General features: G+C 43.2%; 1 protein-coding gene across 1 annotated transcript; it reads right to left on the bottom strand.

Annotated features, from left to right (window-relative positions):
* Nucleotides 1-8825: 8825 nt before the first annotated feature.
* On the bottom strand, nt 8826-11800 carry HSBP1L1 (heat shock factor binding protein 1 like 1). The gene is made up of 3 exons (XM_059893644.1): nt 11496-11800; nt 10495-10561; nt 8826-9490 (listed from the first exon to the last, which is right to left on the bottom strand). The coding sequence occupies exons 1-3, from the start codon at nt 11544-11546 to the stop codon at nt 9381-9383; spliced, it is 228 nt and encodes a 75-aa protein (XP_059749627.1). The 5' UTR covers nt 11547-11800; the 3' UTR covers nt 8826-9380.
* Between the last annotated feature and the right edge of the window lie 5389 nt (nt 11801-17189).

The following is a 17189-nucleotide window of genomic DNA, read 5'->3' as shown; positions in this document are numbered from 1 at the left end:
TCATTTATTTCTTATGAAAATGACTGTACAGATTAGCGATTTTGGTAGTCAAGAATTAACTCTTCACTGGTGAGTGAGGGTCAGGTGTGGGTCCCATGGGGCTGCTGTGTTTTGCACACTTGTCAGTGAGAGTCTGAGTTTCCTGGGTCTCCTGTAATTAGGGCCCTCAGACTGGTGACTTGACACAGTTCTGGAGGCTGGGGTCGGACCCACGTGTCGGCAGGGCTGGTCCTCCGGGGCCTGACGGGGAGTCTGGGCCTAGCCCCCTGCTGGCCCTGCTGGCTTCCGGCATCTTCGGCGTCCCTTGGCTGGTGATGCTTCGCCCCAGTCCCAGCCTTCGTCTTCACGCGGTGTTCTCCCCGTGTGCGTGTCTGTGTGCAAGCGTCCCCACTGGGTGGGGGCCACCCTGCTCCAGCATGACCTCATCTCGACTAGTTACACCTGCAACAGCCCCGTCTCTAGAAAGGGCACATTCTGAGGTCCTGGCGTGAGGATTCCCAACATGCGAACTTTCAGGGGGCACAATTCGACCCACAGCAGAACCAAAGGCTTGAGTTCAGGAAAAGGGAAAAATCATCTTTTATTCTTCTGGTTATGAAAACAGTACAATAAAATAATGATTTTTGGATTCCCTTTAAATATAAAAAGAGGTGTTTCTCATTCCTCCTAAGATTGTATCTAACGCACTTAAATGCATCATATTTTCCATAGCAACCATGACCCTTCAATCCGTGCAGCTGGTTTCCTTATCACAATCTCAGGTTTCTCTCCTGAGTCTCATCCCAGCAGCGTGTTGTTGGTTGGGATCTTCACGGGCACATCTCAGGGCACACAGCCTCTGAGGTGAAAGGGGGCATACGGCGTGGAGGCAGCCCAGGGCCCGTGGGGGGCACACCCTGGAGCCCCTGCCAGTTTCACAGCCAGGCTCTGTCGTTACTGAGGACCTTGGGCGAGTGGCCCCCTGAGCTCCGTTTCCTCCCGTGTGAAGGGGGTGATGGTGTCTGCTGTCCGACGTGTGCTACACGCAGATCAATTAGAACAGTGCCTGGTGGGCCCTCCGTGGTGTGAAAACACCCACTGCCTCCTCAGATTGACTCATTGTTGAAACATGAGGAGTACATACCAAAGAATGACATCAACAAATACAAAAAAAAGCTACACGCTCACACGAAGGAGTGTACTTTTAAATGGATACAAAATTCAAATGTAAATCTGCAGTTTAATATCTCTAGCTTTAATTTTCCCATTTACAATATAGTATAATACCATATCAAATGAGGTGCTAATGAAAAAAGTCAACGTGACCCCGAGTACCTGGCGTATAAGAGACATTCAATAATATACTTCCGGGACTTCCCTGGTGGCACAGTGCTTAAGAATACACCTGCCAATGCAGGGGACATGGGTTCGAGCCCTGGTCCGGGAAGATCCCACATGCCCTGGAGCAACTAAGCCCATGTGTCACAACTACTGAGCCTGCGCACCTGGAGCCCGTGCTCCGCAACAAGAGAAGCCACTGCAATGAGAAGCCTGCGCACCGCAACAAAGAGTAGCCCCTGCTCGCGGCAACTAGAGAAAGCCTGCGTGCAGCAACGAAGACCCAACGCAGCCACAAATAAATAAATTTATTTTAAAAAATTATAATAATAATATACTTCCGACACTTACTCAAAACAAATACTGTAGCCAGTAATCACCCGAAAAGATGCTCACCGTCATTAGTCTCTGAGGGAATGCAAAGCAAAACCAGGAGATGCCACTTCACACCCACTAGAATGGGTGTGAATAGATTCAAAGGTCACTTATTACAAGTGTTGACAAGGATGTGGAGAAATTGGACCCTCATACACTGCTGGTGGGAAGGTAAAGTAGTGTAGTCACTTTGGAAAACAGTTTGGCAGTTCCTCAAAGAGTAAAATGTAGAATTACCATTTGACCCATCGGTGTCACTCCTAGGTATATATCTCAGAGAATCGAACATGTATGTCCACACAGAAAGTTGGACACGAACATTTATGGCAGCATTATTCATAAGAGCCAAAGAAGGCAGACAACTCAAATGTCCATCAACTGCCGAGTGGATAAAGGCAATGTGGTACAACCATGCAATGGAAAATCACTTGGTCATAAGAAGGAATGAAGTACTGACATAGGCTCAAAACTTGAAAACGTTAAGGTAAGTAAAAGAAGCTAGTTACTACATAGTGTACGATCCCATTTATGGGAAACGTCCGGAATAGGTAAATCCAAAGAGACAGAAAGTAGATTAGCGGTTGCTTAAGACTGGGGTGAATGGGGAGATTGGACAGTGATAGCTGATGGGTACAGAGCTTCTTCTCGAGATGATGAAAATGTTCCAAAATTGATTGTGGTGATGGTTGTACATTTCTGTGAATATACCAAAAATCATTGAATTGGATGCTTTAATTGGATGAATTGTATGGCATGTGAATTATATCTCTCATTGATAAAGCTTTATTAACTGTTAACAAAAAATAAGCAAGCAAAAAGGTTGCACTTCACATTTGTAAACTTACTGTATATTTATTGTAAATTTGTTTTATTTATAAGTTGTAATAAGTTCATTCACATTTGACTTTAATAACTATCTTTTTCACTGGTGCTTTGTAACTGCAATATTGTTGAATTTATAATGATTTGGCCTCTTCATTCCAAGTTTATATCTTATTGTAGTAAGCTTATCATTGTAATAATAAGCTCATATCTTATTACTATCTACCTCACCCTGAACCAAGTAACTAATAAGCCATTTTCTCAAATCCTTCCAAGCACCTGCCAGGTAGATAGTTTGCAGAGAAGGAAACTAAAGCATAGATTGCCCAAAGTTACAACTAGTTGCAGAGGACATGAATTCAAAACCTAGATCTGCAGGGCTACCAAACCTTACCTCACTGCTGTGCATATTGCTTTAATCAAGTTGAAATTAACTAGTAGAGAAAGTATGCTGACACCCCTGGTTCTCTGGGCATCGAATGACTTCTGTTTCCCAACCTTCCCAGGATGGCTTTTATGCAAAGTCCAGGAATTAGACATGGCAGCTGACACAGAGGCAACCAGCCTAGGAGGTACAGAATATATTCAGGAATATAGTAAGTCATCAGGTACACTAGAGAGACTGACATACACACAGCAGACATGCAAGAGTATTCATTGCAGCATCATTTGGAAACAAATGGCAAATAGTCAAAGGACTATTACACTGAAGTTAGTTACATTGATCTAGACCTATACATATCAACACAGGCGAATCTCAAACTACTGAATGGAAAAGCCAGGTCCAGAAGGATACTATGGCATGATGCCATTCATATAGTTTTAAGACATTCAAAACAAGATCTGAAACAGTAAAGCAATCAGCAGCCTCCTGTGTTTGCACTAGGCTGTTATGTAGGCGTCCAAGGGTCTGTAGGCTAGACTGCCCTATTCTGCCCGCGCTGAGCCCGGACGAGATGAGGAGCTTGGGGCACCAACAGAATCAAAGCATCTACCGTGTAAAATTACCCTAGAAAACCGCATCACTGATGATTCCAAAAACCACACTGAAAGTTTGGTTTCTTGGGTTGCTCAGTTAAAATGCTGGGTGTTCTCGTGACCTCCCCAGATTGCCTGGGAAAGTCTGAGGTCTTGAAAATCAGACCAGGACATTTTGGAAGACTTGCTTTAAGTGGGTATCATTTTGAATTGTTTTTCCTACATTGTTTTTATTAATGGCTTTTAAAATACATCTGATCGTAGCATTCTCCTGTGGCAGTCTTACATTTATCATCACAGGTTCTGTAAGAACACCGCAGCTCCCCCAGGAGCTCAGCGTCACCTCCCCTGCTCTCTGGGGGCCACGTCACGCTGGTCTTCTCCAGTCACTGCTGTGGTCCCCAGCCCTCCCTCTGGCCTCTGGTTTTCTTGTTCAAAAAGTGGTCAAGTTCTCACACGTCTCCATGGACAAAAAGCATCATATAAAAGATTGCAAAGTATTCTGAAACCCTCAAAATTCATTCATTCATTCAAAGAAAATGTTTGAGTAGCATCTGGGCACCTGGGATGAACAAAATCAATCCAGTTGCTGCCTTGTGGAGAAGACAATCAAATGATCACATAAAAGTAAGATTACAACTGTGATAGTCAGCAAAAGATCCCATAAAATTACTTCAGACCCAGACAGGCGCTCAAGGAAAGAATCTCTGAGGAAATTATTTTCAAGCTGAGATCAGATATAAAAAGTGCTAACTAGGCGTGTGTGTGTGTGTGTGTGTGTGTGTGTGTGTGTGTGTGTGTGCGCGCGCAAGCGCATAACTCCATTCCAGAGGGGACCTCAGGAGCCAGGCCCCATGGTGGGAGGGAGCGGGGCTCGTCTTGTGGGGAGAGTGTAGTGGGATGCGGGGTGGGGGGGGGCGGCGGTGGAAGGGGGCTGCTGGCAGCTGTGGAGGCTTTGCTTGGGGAAGGATGTGTGAGGTGATGGAATTTCAGTTCTGAAAAGATCTTTCTTGCCCAAGCTTGGAGCGGCTGAAGGGAGATTTGGGGGGAGCTAAAAATCGATGGTAATAGATTGGGCAATTGCAAAAAAGGAAGTAAAATGTGAGAATTTAAAACTTCAGACAACTGCACCCAGAACTTCTGCCTTATAGATTCAACCCTTTATTATTAAGCTTTATGTTTTCATAAGTTTCATAACAGATACAGGAATGCAGGATTTGATATTGAAGTAACTCCATTTTACTTAAGTATTCAATGAATACACTGCTTTCTACTAAAATTTTGTGTTAGTCCAGTTTAGATTAGAATAAGAGTAAGTACATGTAAATCCATCTGTTACTTTCCCTCTTTTCCTTATGAAAACATTCTCACTTCTTTTAAATATATGTAACAGGGTGCTGGAAAATAGCAATTTTTTATAAAAACATTAGGAAGATATTGAAACAGGTATGATATTATAAAATGCCAAATAATCTCTTTAAAGCTAGATGTCTGTGGTTTGAGTGAATAATTGAGATGTCAGACAAATGAGCCAATAAAGGGATCAGCTTGGGACTTTCTTTAGAAAGAAGTTAGTATATTTTTGACAATATCAATGTTTTTATTTTAGTTAATAACTAATAGAAGCTTTCTTTTCTACTTATTTAATTTCTTAAAAATCCTGGACTTCAAATTGTGTTCTATATTACTGATGAAGACTCAAATCTGTTTAGTTTAATTCAAGTATCTGCTCCAGTTTCTGCTAAAACTATAACTATGGCTAAGATGCTTTGAGATTTTTCACATAATCAAATGGAAATATCGTGATTTTAAACCACCAAGAATATTGAATTTAAATGATGCTATTTTAAAACTCTGGGTTTAAACTTTGGGTTTGCATCACTGTGGGGGGTGTGAGAGGACCCTTCCTTTCTTTCCTTAGGTGCGTTCTGCTCAATGTGCTTGGCCTGTGGTCATACTTCTGGCCCTGGTGAAATGTGCAGAGAATTCGTGGATAACAATGCTCATTAAAGCATTATTTAGAGTAGCAAGGAAGTGAGAAATAACCTCCAAGTCCAAGGAATAGTTAAGGGGGTGGTTAAATTATTTCAACCACATAATAGAATATTAGTAACCATAAAAAGTGTGTATGAAACTTTCACCTGGGGAAAAGTGTTTATGATATGAGAACAGGATATTAGATTATAAACAATATGATCAAGTGCCTGCATAGAAAAAAGTATTGACAGTGGTTAATTCTAAATTGTAGAATTATGAGTGATAATTGACTTTTGTATAAAGAGTATGATTTATTTTATATGCAGGAATAATGTTATTTTTTACAATGAGAGCCTTTTTAGGTGATCATAGCTCTATTTGTACTTCGGCTCAGAGACAGGTGAATTGAACAATTGTTTGAAAGCATCTCTAACTGACAAAGTAAACTTAGGTGCAATCTTCGTGCATCTCCTTGGTAACTACCTCTATGGGGGCTGGAGTGGGTGAGGGTGTCCCAGGAAGCAATCATGGAGCTCCTGCGTCACCTGTTTCTTTGGTTGTCCTTTGATTTGGCTTCCTTTGGTTTGGAGAACATACTGTTAGAATCTGCTTGGACTGGGCAGATTAAACAGAGTCTTCCCCAAAACTGTGTGACTGGAATTATTGAATTGGAATGCAGCTATTAAAAAAGCAACTTCTGGGATTTCCCTGGCAGTCCAGTGGTTAAGACTCTATGCTTCCAATACAGGGGGTGTGGGTTCGATGCCTGGTTGGGGAACTTAGATCCCAAGTGCTGCAGCGGCCGAAAAAAAAAAAAAAAAAAAAAAGGCAACTTCTATCAGAAAACTGCCTGTGGTATTTTAAGGAAGGATCTATATAGAACTTAATTCTGGAAAAAAAATTGACCTAATATAACTCATGCTTTTCCTCCATGATTTACAAATATTAGGTATGCATTGAAAAGTGTTCTGCCATTTTACAACCATCTTTGTTAAGTGGTTAATCACCTTCTTAATTACATTCTTATTGCATTGCCTTTGTTCTTTTAATCTTTTATTTTACTAAAATGAATTCTTAAATACTAAAAATAAGAACTCGTGTTATGCAGATTATTACTCAAAAAGTACAGTTTTCACTTTTTTCACATTTTCAAATGACTAGTCTACTGTCTTCAAGTCTGTAAGAAAAAAATTGAAAGAAGTAACGATTGATTTATATATCAATTAATGTACAGTTAAGTAAACTGGTATCCAAAGCTATCAATAAAATTAGCTTACTTTCCCGTAATTACTAGAACAGTTTTGCATAGCAAAAATTCGGAATATAGAAAAACCTAAATGTTAAATGATTTTCATTTTAGTCAGATGGAGTCCGTGGATTCACAACTTACGGGGCGTGTTCTTCAAGTGACAAAACGTTACTTTGCATCAACAGTGTGGAGAGGTTCTCCTCAGACAACAGCCTGCCTGCTTCCTCACAGCGGGAAAGGTGTTCAGATGTCCTACCGAGTCGGGGCAGCGGGCCAAATCCGCTGGAATACGGAACAGCAGCTCCTACCATCTGGGGGTCATGGACTTCCCTCCCCACAGGAGGAACACAGCAAGTTTAGGGGGTTTTGCCGGATCCCCTGAAATCCGCGGCACGAGCCCTGTGTTAGGAACCCTTGACCCAGCAAAACCAACAAGCACAGATTTAGCCAACCAGATTTAGACTCACTCAGGTCCTTCTTTTAATTTAAAAGGCATTATCAGCTTTTAAACACGCTTTTAGATATCTGACCTTCTCTCATGCTGCTTTAAATAATGGCTGTACGTGCATCAAAAAAGTGAAGTTTTGATACCTACTCATCCATTTAATTTGATGCCTCATATATGGTGGGTTTTGACCAAATTTAAAACAGCCAGCTGGAGTCTGGGTGATGACAGGAAGGAACTGAGTTACTGGCCGTCATCCCCTTCCTGGCAGCGTGCCCAGAGCTGGGCTTGGGGCCCTGCAGAACGTGGTCCTCAGCGCCCGGAGGGTGGAGGGAGGACAGGCTTCAGGGCAGGTGGACCCGTCTGACGCAACCTCCCTGGGTGGAGCTAAGTATTCATCCTGCAGACAGAACTGGAGCGCCCTCCCCGAGATCTGCAGCTCGTGTGTGCAGGACACAGATTCCAATGACCTTTTCTACCAGAACAGCAGATGTAGAAATTTATAAATAAGTCACTGACAGGTGAACTCACTCTGATTCAGCAGGATAAGCACGGATGATCTGCCAGCTGACTTGGGATAACAATTGACAGAGAAATGGGAAAGCAAGGAAAACAACGGCATCTAATTGTTCAACTAAAATTAGAACGTGCTTATAGAATCAGAATATTATGTCAGTGAAACATGCTTGAGTATCTTCATAAAAGACAAAAGGTTTGTGTCTCCAGGTATGTCACACAGATACATATTCAGTCCAAGACCTGAAGCCAAGCATGTATCTGCATCTTCAAGATGAATTGCAGAAAAAAAACAAAAACACTAATTCGAAAAGATACATGCACCCCAATGTTCATTGCAGCATTATTTACAATTGCCAAGATATGGAAGCAACCCAGTGTCCATCAGCAGATGACGGATAAAGAAGATGTGATGTGTATATACAATGGAATACTTCTCAGCAATAAAAAAAGAATGAAATTTGCCATTTGCAGCAACATGGATGGACTTGGAGGGCGTCATGCTAAGTGAAATAAGTCAGACAGAGAAAGACAAATACTGTATGATATCACTTATATGTGGGAAATCTAAAAAATACAACAAACTAGTGAATATAACAAAAAAGAAGCAGACTCACAGATATAGAGAACAAATTAGTGGTTACCAGTGGGGAGAGGCAACTAGGGGTAGGGGATTAAGAGGTACAAACTATTATGTATAAAAAAAGCTACAAGGATACATTGTACAACATGGGGAATACAGCCAATATTTTCTAATAACTATAAATGGAGTATAACATTTAAAAATTGTGAATCACTACATTGTACACCTGTAACATAATATTGTACGTCAACTACAATAAAAACTTCAATTAAAAAATAAAACTAAGACTAAAAATTAAAAATAAAATAGTAAAAAAAAAAAAGATGAAATGCAAAATTCCACTGGAAAAGAAATATTTGCATTCTGGGGGGCGGGGATCCTCAGGAACCACTCATGAAATGGTGTGAGAACCTAATGCACATGTGTCTTCTTTAAATCCTTCCATGAACGTCTCAAACAGAAGCCACTAGTTGTCATCCCCAAGCACTCATTCATCGTGACTTGTGTTTTGATTGAAAACTAATTTGAGGGATGGGGGTGAAAAGTACTTTACCAAAATCCAGTTTTTAAATAATAGTTTTTCCTTTATTTATTTATTTTTTATTATTTATTTATTTATTTAATTAATTAATTTATTTATTTATGGCTGTGTTGGGTCTTCGTTTCTGTGTGAGGGCTTTCTCCAGTCGCGGCAAGTGGGGGCCACTCTTCATCGCAGTGCGCGGGCCTCTCACTATCGCGGCCTCTCCCGTTGCAGAGCACAGGCTCCAGACGCGCAGGCTCAGTAGTTGTGGCGCACGGGCCTAGCCGCTCCGCGGCATGTGGGATGTTCCCAGACCAGGGCCCGAACCCGTGTCCCCTGCATTGGCAGGCGGATTCTCAACCACTGCGCCACCAGGGAAGCCCCTAGTTTTTCCTTTAAAATGTGCACTTTTAAAGGAACAATGACAAAGAGTGTTTCTGTTCTATTTAAAAAAGAGCATTTGTGAATTTTTAAAAATTATTCCTGAAGGTTTTTCATGTAGTGCAGAAGCAGTAGCTCCCTTAGTGAACAAATATGGGATTAAATGTTTCAAGATGAAAACAGAAGATATGTAAACGGTGAACATCTTAGTGCCTTAATAAGGCCTCGCCATTTGCTCTTGAGCAGATCTTTCAATCCCAGCTTGCACCATCAAGTCGTTCACATTCTTCTGCAAGTCTTCAATGCGACCTCCCATTTCTTCCAGTACAAGGTTAAGGAGGACAGCACATGGAATATGGGCACCTACCAGGTCCCTCAAAACCTCCGCGTAAACAGCATCACCGGGGCTGATAAAAATGCCCTGTGGTGCACCTAAAATGAGGGAATCAAAGGCAGTGGACGTGTACTAACACCGTATGTCAGCGCACATTAATCACATCCCTGAGGGTTTGTACGTGCCTTTAATCTCTGCACTGTGAGCCCAGTTCTGAAACCTTGGCTCCCTTTCCGTGGACATGGATTCGGGGATATGAGGTTGTCTGGTATGTTTAACTATGTTTTAACCAAACTCTAATCAGTATGTAAATACAATGAAAATTAACTGTGTTTAAAACAAACTTTCCTACTGTTTAATTTTATCCTGTTTCAGAATCTCCTTTTCCCTGTGGGAACCCATCTACAGGATCTCTCTGCAAACAATTTGCACACATTTTAAGGCAGGAGTTTAATTGTGTGAAGTGAGTTCACTTGGGCAAGTCTTAGGGCAAGTGTCCCCTTTTCTGGATTTTCTTAAACCGGAAACAAACATTCCACCTAACTCGTTCGAATCCATGGCTTACCAAACGCCGAGCTGCTGAAGTTACAAAACAAAGCAAGGTAAGGAGAGCCAGATAGCGTACCCTATGTGGGAGACCTAAGCAGTACATGCGCAGGGCTCTGACTGTTTGGGGGAGTATAAATGCTACTGAGCAGACTAACCAGATTTACTGAGAGCTTGCTGGAAAGCCCCACTGGGCAGTGTGTATCGTACGTGTGTCCTTGTGTTCTATCCTTGCCTCATGAAATGCCCTGTGTTGCTGGTCAAGCAGGAAGTAATTACCCGTGAGCGGTAATTAATACATCAGGATGCCATGTAAAGGCACAGACGTAAACACCAGGAAGTCTTAGGTCAACAATTATCCACTAATAGCAGAAAACAACAAGATAGTCCATGACAGTTCAATAGTCCAAAAGCATTGCAGTATTTGTTATGAGATAGAAAAGGATATTTCTGAGGTTTAATGCTGCAGTCAGAGCTTGAAAATGTTCTTGAAGTTCCTGAAATAGATTTTCTGCCTGAAAAATGAACCACAAGTGAGTATATATTTACTTGTGATGCCGAGCATTCTAAGCGCCATGGAAGAGAACCACCTACATGTACAGTTAGTTGATTCCTGACAAGGTGTTAAGGCCTTCCCCCTCAAAGGGTAAGGACGATCTATTCAACCAGCAGCACTGGAACAGTGCTAGCCAAACGCATAACTCACTAAATAAGCAGGCCCGACCTTTACCTCACACCGTTCACAAAAATTCACTCAAAATGATCATACACTTAAATATACGCAATAAACTATCAGACGTCTAGGAGATAACGCAGGAGAAAATCTTATTAACCTTGGGCTCCTCAAAGACTTCTTAAGAAGGCCTGAGACAATCACCAGACACACCCACCGTGGGCCTCTTGCCTCGCCTACACTTGTGGGTATTTATTAGCTGGGATTGGGGTTGCAGAAATTGTTTCCCAGGCCGTACGGATATATCATCTATGGTGACTGGCAGCAGGCGGTATCGTACGTCGCCTTACAGTTTACAGATTTAAATCTCATACCATTTACGACACAGTTCACTCCTGGCACCCGTGTGTTATCTCCATTTTAGAGCCCAGGATATGGAGGCGGATCTCCACCTGGAGCCTGCTTTTACGTAGGAAGAAGGCCCTCTGTCAGGAGCTCTTCCCTTCAATCAGGTCAGGAGAACGTGGATTCGAGTGTGCACAGCTAACCAATTCTTTCTAACGAGGCAAACCGATCAGTCCTGATCACTGGTTGTCTCCGCTCCGGCGCTGCGGCTCCTTCGGCCAAGGGGAAGCAGGACCGCGGGCCTCGCGGCGCTGGGCGGGGTGGGAGGGGGGAGGGGGGAGGGGGAGGGGGGAGGGGAGGGGGGAGGGGGAGGGGAGGGGGGAGGGGTCCAGCCCGGGAGCGAAGCTCGGCGCGCGCGGGGTCCGACTCACCGCGTCCCGCAGCGCGCGCCCGCTGGGGGCTTCGGGGCCCCGCACGGCCATGGGGGTGTCCCCGCGGGTCCGGGGTGCGGGGTGTCCAGGTGGGTCGGCTGGTCCCGGGGCCGGTGGCTCTGTCGGCTCCGCTCCGCCGCCCGCGGCTCCCGCAGCGATGGCCGTGGATCCACCCGCGCGACCCGGGCTGTGCGCCCGAACCAGGCCGAGCAGCTGGGCGCGGAGGTGAGGCCGGAGCGGGGCGCAGGTGGCCGTCGCGGGCGGGGCGGGACCTCGCCGGACCAGCCGATCCCAGCTATACTGTTGGCTTCGTTTTCATTGCGTCAGAGCCCAGAGTGAGCACGACCTTTTCATTATCACTGTGGCAAAGAACACACAACCTACAAGTTGCCATTCTCGCCGTTTTTCAGGGCGCAGTGCGGTGGCGTTAGGTACGTTCACACTGTTGCGCAAACCACCACCCCCCCCCCCCAACTTCCTAACCTTCCCAGACCCAAGCTCTGCACCCAGGAGACACCGGCTCGCCAGCCTCGCCAGCCCCTGGCACTCGCCCTTCCCCTGTGTCCCGTCGTGTTTTTGCAAGGTTGTCGCCTGTCTAATGGGGGATCCTGGAGGCAGGGGTGGGGATGGAATCTGGCTGCAGTCACCACACAGCCCAAGTTCGCACCACGGTCCTGGGACCTGTGATCATCCATCCAGGAGGCTCGGCCATCTCTCTGGATCCCTGCCATGTCTGCCGTCAACTTTAAGATTAAGAATATTTATGCTCTGGGACTCCCCTGACGGTCCAGTGGTTAGGACTCCAAGCTCTCACTGCCGAAGGCCCAGGTTCAGTCCCCAGTTGGGGGAATTCAGATCCCACAAGCAGCACGCTGCACGGTTAAAAAAAAAAAAGAATAGTTATGTTCTATGACCAACTCCAACAGGCTGCCAACACTCGCATCTCTGCTCTGATTTTATCGAAGATCTGGAAGGAAGACCTCACTGCGACTTTCCCTCCCTCTGGTGCCCTTTAGGCCTGTCTGGATTGTGGCTCATGGGGCACTTTATGGGTGATGTCCCAGGACCCTGTTCTTAGCAAGTACCTGCTTTGTTTTCATGTCTGTACCCCTCTGTGGGGCAGGGCTGTGTCTGTCTGGGTTCTGCCAACATCCCGGGAGCCCAGCCAACTGACTACGTGGGGACACCTGGCTGCTGAACGTGTGTGAAACACAGCCTTGCACGCAGAGAAACCCAACATCCTCAGCCATGAGGAGAACGCGAATCAAAGCCACCACCAGATCCCCTTCACGTGCACCGGATGGCTAAAATCACAAGAGACAATAACAAGTGCGGGCGAGGGTGTGGCAAAGTCAGAACGTCACACGCCGGTGGGGATGGAAAGTTGTGCAGCCAGTCTGGCAGGTCCATAAAAAGTTAAACATAAAGTTACCATAGAATCTCAGTTCTACCTCTAGGTATGTACCCAAGGGAAATGACAGCACATGTCCACACAAAAACGTGTACACAACTGTCTATAGCAGCATTATTAACAATAGTCAAAAGGTAGAAACAACCCAAATGTCCATCAACAGATGAATGGATAAACAAAATGTGTTTTTGTTTTTGTCTCGATGGAATATAATTCAGGCATAAGAAGAAATGAAGCCCTGACACATGACACAACATGGATGAACCTTGGGAACATGATGCTCAGTGAGAGAAGCCAATCACAAGAGGACACGTGGTTGGATTCCACTCACGTGACGTGTCCAGACTGGCAAATCCATGGAGACAGGAAGTTGAGGGGGAAGGGGAGAGGCTGTGCCATAGTTAAGGGGTTTCTTCTTGGGGGGCAAAAATATTCTAAGATCAAATTGTGGGGGGACTTCCTTGGTGGTCCATGGGTAAGACTCTGCGCTTCCACTGCAGGAGGCCCAGGTTCGATCCCTGGTTGGGGAACTAGATCCCACATGCTGCAACTAAGAAGTCCGCATGCCGCAACTAAAGATCCCACGTGCCACAACTAAGACCTGGCTCAGCCAAAATAAATAAATAAATAAATAAATAAATAAATAAATAAATAAATAAATATTTAAGGTCAAATCGTGGCAACGGTTGCACAACCCTGTGAATATATTAAAAATCATTGAATTGTACACTTTAAATGGGTGGATTGTATCTCATATATATGTGAATTACATCTCAATAGAGTTGTTAAAATTATAACTTTTTTATTGTAGTTGAAGTATACAATATTGTGTTAGTTTTCAGGTGTACAGCAAAAGGCTTCAGATATCTATCTCTATCTCTATCCTAGATCTAGATCTATATTCAGATTCTTTTCCATTATAGGTTATTCAAGATACTGAATGTAGTTCCGTGTGATATACAGTGAATCCCTGTTGCTTATCTATTTTATATATTGTGGTGTGTATCTGTTAATCCCATACTCCTAATTTATCCCTCCTTCCCTTTCCCCTTCGGTAACCATAAGTTTGTATTATATGTCTGTGAGTCTGTTTCTGTTTTGTATATACATTCATTTGTATTATTTTTTAGATTCCACATATAAGTGATGGCATATAATATTTGTCTTTCTCTGACTTACTTCACTTAGTATAATAATCTCTAGTTCCATCCATTTTGCTGGCAAATGGCAATATTTCATTCTTTTTATGGCTGAGTATCTATATCTCTGTATATCTATATCTCTCTATATAGATCTCACATTTTCTTAAACCAGTCATCTGTTGATGGACACTTAGGTTGTTTCCATGTCTTGGCTATTGTAAATAGTGCTGTTATGAACATGGGTGTGCCTGTATCTTTTCAAATTAGAGTTTTCATCTTTTCTGGATATATGCCCAGGAGTGGGATTGCTGGATCTATTTTCAGTTTTTTCTTTTTTTTAAAGGAACCTCCATACTGTTTATCATAGTGGCTGCACTCATTTACATTCCCGCCAACAGTGTAGGAGGGTTCCCTTTTCTCCACACCTTCTCCAGCATTTATTATTTGTAGACAGTGTGAGGTGATAACTCATTGTGGTTTTGATTTGCATTTCTCTAATAATTAACGATGTTGAGCATCTCCTCATGTGTCTGTTGGCCATCTGCATGTCTTCTTTGGAGAAATACAATAACTTTTAAAAAGCATGGCCATCTTGCCACTTTTTTGTGTGGCAAGATGCTAAAAAGAGCCGCGAGTGCTGCCCCTTCCCTGGGGGGGCCTCTCTGTGTGGCCGCCACCTGGCCTGAGGTTCTTTCAGTTCAAGCTTCCAGAACAGCCTGACCAGGGCGACTAGCGTCAGATGTGCACAGCGGGCCACTGGGGAGGTGGATTCACCTGTGGAAACAAAGCCCCCGGCCCCCGCCCAGAGTGGGTGGAGGTCGGGGTGGATGACAGGGGTCTCCCCAGGTGGATCTGGTGGAGATGGCCCAGGTCCACTCTTGGGGAGGCACAGCCTCGGGCACGCCTGAGGCTGAAGCCTGGAGGGCTCCCTAAGAGCGGGAATCAGGATGCTACAGCAATTCCTCAAGAAATCAAACATACAGTTACCATATGAATCAATTCCACGTCTGGGTATAAACCCCAAAGAAGTGAAAACAGGGACTTGAACAAATATTTGTACACCATGTTTATAGCAGCATCATTCACAATAGCCAAAACGAGGAAGCAACCCGTGTCTATCGATGGATGAGTGAATGGATAAATAAAATAATATATATATAATTTATTTTTAAAAAGGAAGGAAATTCTGACACATGCTACAGAATGGATGCGCCTTGAGGACATTATGCTAAGTGATATAAGCTAATCATAAAAGGGATCAATATTGTATGATTCCACTTATATGAGGTCCCTAGAGCAGTCAAATCCATAGAGACAGAAAGTAGATGGTGGGTGCCAGGGGCTGGGGAGAGGGGGATAATGCATTAGTGTTTAGTGAGTGCAGAGTTTCAGTTTGGAAAGGTGAAAAATTCTGAAGATGGATGGTGGTGATGGTTGCACAACAGTATGAATGTACTTAATGCTAGTGAACTGTGCACTTAAAAATGGTTAAAATTACACCTGAAACTAACACAATGTTGTAAATCAACTGTACTTCAATAAAAAACAATTAAGATGATAAATTTAATGTTATGTATATTCTACCACAATATACATATATTTTAAGTACATCATCCCAGCTTCAAACCCTAGGCTAAGAATTCCAGGACCTAGGAAACCTGTGACTCTCTTTCCCCACCCCTTTGTGTTTTTTAGTATGTGTCTATCTTTCTCAACTGTAATCTCTGAGGTCCAGTGGAAACCTACTCAGACATTCTCTGATAACCCTGAGAACCCAATCTCTAATGGAGAAATAGAATCTGTCATTCTACATCTAGCACCTGAATGGTTTTTCACCTATGCTGCCTAATTAGGGATTAAATTCTTAGTTCTGCATCCGTGGTGGACAAAATCATTAATATGGAAGCGAGAATCACTCAGCAAAAATTCATTCTGTTAAGGATATTAAATTTCAGGAACTAGGTTCAGGGGAAAAATTCTCGAATGCAATTCATCTTGCAAATCTACAATAGGAGAGTATTCAAGTGCACTGTGAAGCTGCAGAAATTAGATGATGTTTTCAATGAGAGTTTGGGGAAGAAAACAGAGTCTGGGTAAGAAGTACATAATGGAATCAAAGACACAGACCACAAGAGCAGCAGCTAAATATGAAACAAAACTTTAAATTAGAAAAGTAAAATTTTAACTTTGATAGATGAGAAGATTATAGGGTGACCGAATGTAAGAGGAAGTTCTATCCCGTGAAGCGTGAATGCCAGTGGAAGTGCCCAGATGCCCCTTTGATTCCATGTGAATGGCTTCATTTCTAAGGCCTTAAATCTAAGATGCTGCTGATCTTAAGATGCACCATTATTGCCAAGAAAGGGAGGAATGCTGCTGATTAGACGGTGCTGTTTTTTATTTTATATTCATTAAAGAGCTTTTTTATAGCTATTGGTGCTGGGTGATGGATACATGGAATTCACTGTGCTACAATCTCTACTTTTGTGTATGTTTGAAATTCTCACTTAAAAATTCTGTAAGAAAAGAAGGGTTCTTTCAGGGTACTGATCTGGATATACAGATTTGAGCATAGAATTTTTTGCTTCCTTTTATTGATTCTAAAATTGTTGCAATGTTTTCATAATTTTAACTTTTATTTTTAATGCAACCTAATTAACTATTTTTTTAACGCACCAAGTATTTATTATGCAATTCTGGCCCCACTTACAGTGAGTGGCCTTTCCCAGAAGCAATTATCCTGAGTCATGAGGACTTCCTGTATTAGTTGTGAATTTTAAAACAGTGGCTCTCAGACCTGGCTGCACGATAGAGCCACGTAACATTTGTCAGCACTCTGGACGCCTTGGCATTTGTGGTTTTAAAGCCCTCCAGGGGTTTTGGTGTGTGAACAAGTGGTCAAAACTGCAGAATGAACAGATTTAGGAAAACAGAAAAGGAGGAACTGGCTTAAACCTCCCAAAAGGCAGAAAGGGTCTTCATTTTCTCAAATTTGGACATAGACCAATGTCCTACTGCCAGTTGTTTAGAACTTGAAATAAGATAGATTTTCAAAAGATTCTTTCTTCTGCCTGCTCAAATCTGCCTTTGATTTCTCTAGTGAATTTTTCATTGCAGCTCTTGTACTTTTCAGCTCCAGAA

Source organism: Balaenoptera ricei, chromosome 14 (genome assembly GCF_028023285.1).
Source record: "Balaenoptera ricei isolate mBalRic1 chromosome 14, mBalRic1.hap2, whole genome shotgun sequence".
NCBI classification, from domain to species: Eukaryota; Metazoa; Chordata; class Mammalia; order Artiodactyla; family Balaenopteridae; genus Balaenoptera; species Balaenoptera ricei.
This window is presented reverse-complemented; position numbering and strand designations above follow the sequence as displayed.

Bases quoted from the DNA above. Each gene is read 5' to 3' on its own strand.
- HSBP1L1 (XM_059893644.1), bottom strand. From the start codon at position 11,546: ATGGCCGTGCGGGGCCCCGAAGCCCCCAGCGGGCGCGCGCTGCGGGAC. The intron at 10,562-11,495 runs GTGAGTCGGACC...TTCATTTTTCAG, and splicing joins GGCGCGCGCTGCGGGACGCG to GCAGAAAATCTATTTCAGGA. The intron at 9,491-10,494 runs ATATCCTTTTCT...TTAACCTTGTAC, and splicing joins TGCAGCATTAAACCTCAGAA to TGGAAGAAATGGGAGGTCGC.